A 9,818-nucleotide genomic window follows, 5' to 3' on the forward strand; every position below is an offset into this window, starting at 1 on the left:
TCTTTCACTTACTGTTTTTATGTGTAGTTTAAAATGGTAAGAAAAAGATTTCAACTTGAAGAAGAAAACATGTAAGAGAAGAACACCCAGATGACTTTTTGTATGGTTTGATCATCATTGATTAAGCTTTCTCTATTGAAGTAGAGGGGTGTCTTTATCTATGGCTGCTTACTTTGAGTATTCCAGAAACTTGTCTCCCATTTTTCTACTTGTTTGATTGAATTCTCTTTTCTACTAAGAACAAAATGAAGCGATGCGGGATCATATGGGGGTGGCATTGCGCAGGGGCTCGAATCTGCAGGCCTTTTCACTAATGAATCCATCATAAATTTCTTGGTGAGCCCTTCAGCTGGACAAGCCATGGCCTCAGAACAAAGCTTGATCGCATTGCGCGGTATCTTCGGCTTGAAAGTAAGGAGTTTAGAATATTCACTTAGAAGATGAAACATGTAGTCATAGACATAGTCCATCTTCAGCTCCTCTTGGATGAAACTGCTAGCTGCTTTACCAATGGCTTGTGCCTGAGTAACCACGAAATGATACATAACCTTGTACCCGAAACTCGAAGCGTATAAGGAGAATTTAAGTCGATAAGTAGCTTGACATGAATTCAAACCAAAAGTTGATACCAATATATACAGCTAGCAACCAGTTTGGCCTATTGTAGAATTACCTTTTGCTTATGGCTGTTGCCCCAATCAACTGCAAATTTTATAGACTTGCACTTGTCATCATCCTTTACGGGCCAATAGTGGTGCACCGGCATCAAACCTCTTGTGAAGAAGTCGTAGTAATGGGGCTTTACGATTAGGGTAACGGAATCACAAGCAAGAATGTATTTTTCGCTAACAGACCAAGCTGATCCTTCTATATAGATTTTATATCTGCAAATGTGTTTAAAACAAAGGAAAACAGAGTTGAGTTGAGTGAGAGATTGGCTAATAATATTGGAATGAACAAAGAGAGAGCTTCAAATTGTACCTATGAAGACATTGGTTTGCAAGATCTGATTGCTTGTATCCCTGCTGGGATTCTTTCATCCAATCCTGAAAATTGTTTTTCAAGCATTATAAGAATTCCTGTCCTAGTTCCTACTCCAATATTATGAGTCAAGCTCGATCCACTCGCAATCGAGTTCTGTTTCTGAACTTGAATGAATCATTAAGTGGCTTTATATTCAACAATATTCAAACATGAACCGATACCTGAGCGAATACACGAGTGTTCCAGTCTTGTTGGTCAGAGACATTGCATTTGAGTAGATCTTTTCGGGTTTCAGCGACCTCCGGATTTCCCTTCCAGTATGCATAAGCCTCTCTTCTCTTCCATGGGATCCTTTTATTCCCTTCTTTTAGATCCTTCAACAATGCCTCCCATGGCTTTATATTGATCTCTGGCCTACAAAAGTACACCACTATATAAATTATTAAATCATCATAACACTTAAAGCTTCAAGGAAACGACATTTTACTTATTCTATTGATTTCAGACCTAATGTTACTGTTAGAGTCAAAAGTTTAAAAGTTCATTTTGATCTTCTTAAAGGCAATTCCCATGATCGGTCTCAAACAATTAATTTCCAAGAAGCACAAAAACTTTAGTTTAGATAATGTATCAAGTTGAGGGTTATCCAGAGAAGGCCCAAAGCCCACAAGCGGGCTCAAGTCCAAAGAGGAGCAGAGGTTTGCATAGGGTTCCGCACGTCAAAAAAGAGAAAGTAAAACACTTAGTTCCTGTGTCAACCAGCCAAGCTTGTGAAGTTTCATCAAGGGGAAAATAACTGAGTCGAGCTTGCCGTTGGTACTTTGCAACCTCAAGGGCCTCACTCATTCTAACATCGTTGGTATTGCACATATCTCAAGGCAAATGTTGGAGGAGCCCCATACCAACAACCTCAAGGGGTAACTAATTCTCTATGTGCTTAGCTGAGCTAAATACTTCCTATAGTAACTTAAGCATCGGAGTGTGCTAAGCTCGGTACCACATTGGTGAAAGTACTCTTGCACAGGTTAGCTTCAACGACGTGTCCATGCCGGGCTGGAGGAGTGCTCATGGCCCATGTGCGAGTTTCATGCACCAACATATCACATACTTGTGAGATATGTATAAAACACAAGTTCTACCAAGTGATTACAAATCCGACAACTGCTCGAAAACTTATATGCATAATAAAACAGATATGAATCACTATATATCTACCATCTCACTTTTTAAGCATGTCACCGTGTCTACATACATATCTTTATCATGTTCGTGTCACAAATTTTTAATAAACCATAATGACCGTGTTTGTATGCCTACCTCTTATAGCATAACATAATAAGATACATTCTATTGGGCCAAAATGTCATATATTTGAATCTCTACTCCCCATTCATTGCACTAAAAAAAGGGAACAGAACAAGACATTAACCGAAAGCAAAGCAAAGCAAAGCAATAAGAACAAACATTCAATTCTCACAGCATGTTGTAATGTAAGCAAAATTTGAAGGGGGGAAATAAAAAGTGAAAGATTGACTCACCATCCCCAGAAGGACCAGTCAGGAAAAACAATATCCAGCGTGGCATCATCCCCACAATAACGAAACAAAGGAGGTGGGGTCGGCCCATTAGGCCCACTAAAATGGCTGGTCAAAATCACAGGCCAGTCAACGCAATCAAACATCAGCTCCAAATCCGGCACTTTTCCGGGGTACCTCCGTAACAACTGTAGGATCCCCCACACTGTAAAAGTATCTCTCGTTTGAAACGACTTTTTATAAGTCTCCACGTAAGCCTTCCCATTCAAAATCACCAGCCGGAAATTCGCCGTCCGTTTCCCAGCCTCTAGCGTGGCCCTCGTGATCCCCGTCCGGGCCCACGGCATCAGGTCCTCGTGGATCCAACGGAAGTGATCGGGGCACGTGGCTGATGATGGACGGTCCAGATCTTCCTCGACAGTCCATTTGGTCGGGTAGTTGGGAGGACAGGTTCCTCTTGTGATGTTATTGAAGGACGTACAATCGAGTGTGAATTCGACTTGTCGTCGGTGGTTTGGGTTTTCTGGGATTTGGGAAGTGTTGTTGGGGTAAAATTGGGCTTTCGCACTCCCTTTTATTGTGTTTCCAGATAAATTATGCGCTGTCGTCTGAAATAAAATCCAATCCAACGAATTTTCATTAAATTTTTCTGCCGACAAATTTAACAGTATCCCTAATCTCTCGGAAATTAGAAAGAAGGAAAAACCATTTTTATAAAAAAGAAATATGTTTCATAAACCATTCAAAATTATCTTTGAATTATAACTTTTTTTTTAAAAAAAAAAAAATTCTATGAACATTTGGACATGAAATATTGTAAGAATAAAAGAAAAATGGTCATGAAACAATGGAGCGTTGACTTAAACAAAACAATAAAAAGATTTCACCATTCAAATCTTCATTCTACATCACTCATTAGTCATTAAACCTAAATTTAGGTAAGAAAATTTTAAAGTATTTGTACTCCAAAAGTGGCTTTGAATTTGAGGTGTTTATGAAAGACTCAGAATATGAAACCTAGAAAAGACATGCGTACTTTTCAAATATAGTGTAAAGTTGAGGACTTTTCTAGAATAGACATGCATAGATTTAAGAACAATGTAAAAAGAAAAACAAAAACACGTTAGAATAACCCTCAAATAATTATATCCATTTAAATTTTAAATAATAATTGTATTTAGTCCCATCTTTTAGAATTATTTTTAAAAAAATGAAAATGAACTATTTTATTTAACTGAATCAATGATAAAAATATATTATAATCTATTGCAATCTCTCCCTAATAGATAGTGACATTTCACTATATATTTAAAATAATTACCAATCATTTATATGCACCATTCTTTGTTATAATTTTTTTATATATCACTTCTAATTAATTGTCATATTTTAAAATGGATATATGCATACGTGAGAATTGATGCGTGAATAACTTTTAAAATATAATTACAATAAAATGTCTGATTGTCCAGAGTACAAAATATAAAATAAATTGATATTTTTGGGAAAGGAAAAGTGGTGTCCACAAGAACGTGGCAAAATCTAAATAAAGGAGGAACAGGCGTCCGAAAAGTGAACAGCCTTATTGTTCCAGGAAAAATGTAGAACCGACAGTTCGGCCAATCCGTGGTTACTTATGACACTGGAAAACGACATGTCGGTTTCGTAACCTTGACAGTTTAAAAAACAATTGTTCTTGGAAATTAAGAGAGGAGAAATTGAAAGAATTAAGCAATTTAATTAGTGATGATCAGAGAATAAATGAAATTAAAGACGGGAACTTACAGAGGAATGAAGGAGGCGCGTGGAGAAGAAGACGCCGGTGAGGAGGAAGAGTGAGAAGAACAAGAAGAAGAGAGAGAAAGTGGCCGGAGATTTCAGAAATGGCTTTAACAGACGGTGATCGGAAAAATAGCGAGAGTTGGATGAAGCGTAATGTGAAAACCTCTGCTGGAAACTGCCGGCTTCTCTCATTTTAAAACTTCTTTATTCTTCCTTCACTCACTCCCCCACATTCTGCCTTTTTAGACCCACCACAGCCGCCGCCGTGCGGCAACGTCAGAGTGTAATTTTGATATTTAGATGAGAGAATGCGGGTTTTTAGATGGGATCGTGTGGCTTTCACTGAAATCATATATTGAATTAAGAAATTTTGTATAAACATAATAAAAATACCCCTTTTTTATCCTCAAAATTACAACTTTACATACTCAAATGTGATTCGTAGACGTGTCTAATAACAACTCTACAAAACATACTAAGAAAAAAAAAAAACATAAATATCAAATAACACAGACAATCCAAATAATCTAGATTATTCCATCTAAAATAACGGTTGGGTTGGATTAATTTTGTTCTTGAATTAGATTCGGTTAAATTTTTCTATTTTTGTTGGATTGAATTAGGTCGTAAAAAATTTAGGTTGTTTCAACATAAACTGAATTACTTCGTAGTGATTAGTTTGTAAATTTTTAACATATTTCTTTTAAAATTATTACGATATTTATCTTTGCTTGGGGTTTGCAATAAAAATCATACATATTTGGTATTTAGCATTTGAATTTTATAAAATTTTAGTTATTAGCCAAGTGTTGTATATAAAATTACATATTTTTAATTAAAAAAAAGTTATAACCCGACAACCCAACCAAATTCGAGTTGGGTTGGGTTTGGGTTGGAGACTTTTAGTTGGATCTTTTGGGTTACCAACCCAACCAAACCGAATTTTTAGATTTTTTTGGAAACACCATCAACTCAACCCATATACACCTTTAATAAACAGTAAAAATTGACATAGTTCAGTAATAGTATATTAGTTATGTATGTGGACAAAAGGAGAGAATAATTTTATTATTAGAGATATAGAGACACAAATAAGATTAGATGGTTTCTGTATCACACATATCAAATCTTAGGTTCAAAATTGTAAATAACATATAACGCAAATACAACTTAGACGATTTAAAGCGTCAAATAATCAATTTCAAGATATTTCAACAATATATATTAACAATAAATCGAGAGGTTTATGGTTTGTATCTTCTAATTATTCTATTATATTAAAAAAAATATGTATACATTAGACAAATATATGTACATATTAGACAAATTGAATTAAGCTTGAATGTAGGACATATGTAATATCTCTTCAATTTTTTTTTTTTAAAGTATACTATAAATATGAAGTAACAAAGATTTGAATCTTTTAATCTTTTGGAAGCGCAACATCTTATTATATCTTTTTGCCTATTATTTTTTTTTTCAAATTTATGAATTTATTAAACAAACTGAAGATGAATTTTGTTGTCTATTTAGACACCAAGTTCTCTAGCCTCTTTTTCTCACAAAAAAAATTCTTAAAAAGTTAAAAGTGCATATCAAACAAGCCAAAGAATTATTGGTAGGAATTAGGGATACCATTCACGTACTTCTTCATTCATTTTTCTTCTTAATAGTTATTTGAAATTGAAGTCATGTAATAATGTTTAGGATTTAGTTTATATGTGTTTAAAATGCTTGTATTTGTTTTCTTCCAAATAAATAAATAAAATGAAAATAAAATGCTTGTATTGTGATTACAAAATTATTCAAGAATTTTTTGTTTGATGAGACATTGTTAACTTGTTACATTTTTTTAGCTTATTAGTAAGAATAATTTGATATCCTATGTTTCACAAAAAAAAAAAAGAAAAAGTGATACTACTTATTTTATTTGGACTAAAATAGAACTACCGTATTAAAAGAGGTTATATAGAGAGAATTTTTACTTTTTCCTTTTGTCCTTAAATTTATCATAAATTTCCATATTGCCCTTTATTGAGTAGTTGTGACTTTTCGAGTGTAGATGTCTTTTTGAAAGACAGTGTAGGTGATTTTTCAAATTTTTAGTTTACAAAATAAATTTATATATTTAAAAAATTAAATCTTAAGTTGAATAAGTGCAATTGATGTTGGCGGGATACAACTCTTCAAGGTAAGATGATATAGATGCCAATTGATGGAAGAACCTTTTGAAATAAAATAAAATCTTACCCTCTAGGCGTGAATCCTTACCAACTTGATGGAAGAACCTTTTGAAATAAATTCTTACACTTGTTATATATATATATATATATATGTTTGCCTTTTTATCAACCGGTTCGATATTTTTCAATCCGTTTTTTTTGCCTAACTCGAATATGACTGATCGACTTCAACTTGGATCGGCAACCACATTTGATCGATTTGTGGTTTTCGATTTTTCCAAACACTCTTAGGGGCAGGGACGGAGAAACTTTCCCTACCTAGTGGCATCTGTACTTTATTGGGAGAGTTGTAAAATTTTTTAGTAATAATATTTGTTATTGGCAATTTGTTTTGAGAGAGAATGAGTTGAAATTGTGTTGTGAAATTAATGGTCGATTTAGTAGAATTAATTATAATTTAATGGAGAGATTTGAAAGGAAGTTGTAATGTTAATAGATGGCTTCGTAAATTGATTCTTCAATTAATTGTGAGAGAGAATTTGGAACCATAATGAATAATTCAATTTTATTAAGAGAAATATTAATTATAAAATTTATTGAGAGAGTTGAGAGAACTTTCGTCACCTTAATAGTTGCATCAATAATTGAAAGAAAGTTCAAAGTTGGTTCAAAATAAAATAATAATAACAAAAATAACAATGGAAAGAAAGTATTGTCCAATTAATTAATATATTTGTGAGAAAAACAACCTTTTGATCCATAAGATTATGTTTGATAATCATCTTATTTTTAAAAATTAAATCTATATCATTCACATATTTTACCATGATTTGCATCTTTCTTAAGTACAATGGTTGAATTCTTAGCCAAATTCCAAAAATAAAAACAACGGTTTGAAAGCTATTTTTTTTATTCTCAAACTTTGGCTTGGTTTTTTAAACCATCGGTGAAAAAGTAGATAACAACAGAAGAAATTTGGAGGTGAAAGTAGCGTATATAGGTTTAATTTTAAAAAATAAAAATAAAAAACAAAATAGTTACCAAATGATACCTAAGTTTTTGGTTTAGTTTCTTTTTGATTCTTAGGTTTCAAAATGTTACACATTTAGTCCTCCAGTTTTGAGTTTGGTTTCAATTTAGTCCCTAGGTTCAACATTTTACAATTTTACTCTTACATTTGGTTTGTCAATAAATACTGACCTTTTTATCTTTATTGTTAATGTCAATTAATTAATTTAAAAGGACTAAAAGAATTATAACTACTTAAGCTTCCCTATGTTTATCACTATTAAAATTAAATTTAAAATTTCACTTCATAATTATTTTAAACTAATTAATAGACACAAGTCAAAAGTATTTAATGAAAAATTAAAGTTTAAAGTGTAAACCTTGAAACCTAAGGACCATATTAAAAAAAAAAATTCAAATCTCAAGGATAGAATTGTAACATTTTGAAACCTAGATACTAAATTGAAACCAAACTCAAAACTCGAGGACTAAATGATAACCTTTTGAAACCTAGAGACTAAATGTAAATTAGACCAAAAACCTAAAACCAAAAAAATATTTTTTTTTCGTATATAATCTTTTTAGCTTTCAACTCTTTCAAGCATAATTTATTTTTTGGTCAGTTGCATAAATGACATTCAAGCCCAAAATAATAGAATATGTAGTACAAGAATAAAATAATTGCATATATAGCACAAAAATTTGGTAAAAGACTAAAAATCTATGCCCAACCTATGATTTCATGTGCTTTTTCTCAGTTTTCTAAAATCAAAAGCTATCGTTGATAGTAGCTATGAATGAAAACCATTAATTTTAAGCCCTTTTTTCCCTAATTAGATACATTTAAGATTTTAACCAAGAAAGTAAAGTTAAAATAAAAGATTGGAATTAATTTGGAAGCCAAAAATTGGGGATGGGTGGATTTTCATTAAAATAGATTAAAGGGAAGAAAAAGGTAAGAATTCGAGAAGAATTAATTTGGTTAAGACACTTCATCATGTAAAAGAAGTAGGAGATGGAGAGCTCTTAAGAAAGTGCTTGCATGAAGAATGTGGAGGTGGCTGAAAGCTAGTCAAGTGGTGCAAGGAGAAGTAGGAGGTGGAAAGAAACTAATCTGTTGAAAGACACCTTAACCATGGGAAGTAGGAGGTTGAAGGCTTAGATGAGAGTGACAGACGAAAATATTTTTGGTGTGGATCTCAAGAGATAACCGATCAAATAATACTTATAATTCACCAAACGAACAACTTATATTAACTAGTAGTACAAGTAGCAAGTCCAGGGTTGAACCTCAGATAAGCATGGAAGATAAGTTCCTCGAAGCGCTTTTTTAGTTAAAGTGGTAAAATGGGGGAGTTTGATGGATTGGAACAGGAAATTCATAAAAGAAATAAAATGCAATGAAAGTAAAAGATAGAAATGCAATTAACTATGACATTCTAGTTTAGGAAAATGGAATGAACTACTGCAATTCTTGTTCATCAAGCTATTTAAATGCAATTTTAGGTTCTTGACTATGCCTAGCCCAATTGATTGGAATCCAAATCAATAGTCCTAATTACCTAATTAATCGAAATGCATAGAAAATGAATCCGCTCCATACAAATTGACAAATCACATTAAGTTATAGGATAAAGCTAGGATGAACGTTCGACTTCCACCATCTAATCAAACATTCAATGTGGTTTCTCTCTAGGTTGATGGGAGTAATACTATTCATTTTACACAATGAATCGCAAGCCTAACTAACCTATTGCTTCATTTGAGATTAACCTATAATTATAGATCACATATTACAAGCCAATCTCTAAGCATTCAAATTATGCAAAAAATTATTGGTTGTCAATCAATAATAAAATTATGCAATTCATAAACACAAAATTCATATTGAAACCCATAGACAAGAATATAGAAATTATATTCAAACAAAATTCTCAAAAAGTACATTATTCTAAATCTCTAAACTAGAGAGTTAGATCTTACCTTCAAACCTGATAATGTCTTTATTAATTACATGAGATGGAGAGAAAAATGGAGAAAAAACACAAGTGGAGAGGTGAGAAGAAAAGAAAACCGACATGAGGGCTGATTGGAGGTGATTCCTTTTCATTTTTTCTGCCTTAAAATGAAGAAGAATGTCATATACTGCAACGCAGCGTTGCAATGTTACGAAGCCTCGCGTGCGCCTCCGTAAATATTCGGAGTGTTGCAACACCACATGCCTATTTTTTTAGCATTGCAACACTCCATCCAAAAAAATTTTCGTCATTTCACATACTTCTGAAGTCTGTTGCTCAAATTAGCTTCTAATTGCTCCAAATTAACC

At 32.8% G+C, this 9,818-nt stretch overlaps 1 protein-coding gene across 1 annotated transcript; it reads right to left on the minus strand.

Annotated features, from left to right (window-relative positions):
- Nucleotides 1–74: 74 nt before the first annotated feature.
- On the minus strand, nt 75–4,699 carry LOC120086310 (protein O-glucosyltransferase 1-like). Its single transcript, XM_039042889.1, has 6 exons — nt 4,305–4,699; nt 2,523–3,127; nt 1,206–1,398; nt 982–1,046; nt 674–884; nt 75–521 (listed from the first exon to the last, which is right to left on the minus strand). Exons 1-6 carry the CDS (start codon nt 4,491–4,493, stop codon nt 159–161), a joined length of 1,626 nt encoding a protein of 541 aa, XP_038898817.1. The 5' UTR covers nt 4,494–4,699; the 3' UTR covers nt 75–158.
- Nucleotides 4,700–9,818: the final 5,119 nt, after the last annotated feature.

Source organism: Benincasa hispida, chromosome 1 (genome assembly GCF_009727055.1).
Source record: "Benincasa hispida cultivar B227 chromosome 1, ASM972705v1, whole genome shotgun sequence".
Classification (NCBI taxonomy): domain Eukaryota; kingdom Viridiplantae; phylum Streptophyta; class Magnoliopsida; order Cucurbitales; family Cucurbitaceae; genus Benincasa; species Benincasa hispida.

Coding starts and splice junctions, on each gene's coding strand:
- LOC120086310 (XM_039042889.1), bottom strand. CDS start 4,493: ATGAGAGAAGCCGGCAGTTTCCAGCAGAGGTTTTCACATTACGCTTCA. Junction 1,399..2,522: donor GACTGGTCCTTCTGGGGATG/GTGAGTCAATCT, acceptor GTACTTTTGTAG/GCCAGAGATCAATATAAAGC. Junction 885..981: donor GCAAACCAATGTCTTCATAG/GTACAATTTGAA, acceptor ACACATTTGCAG/ATATAAAATCTATATAGAAG.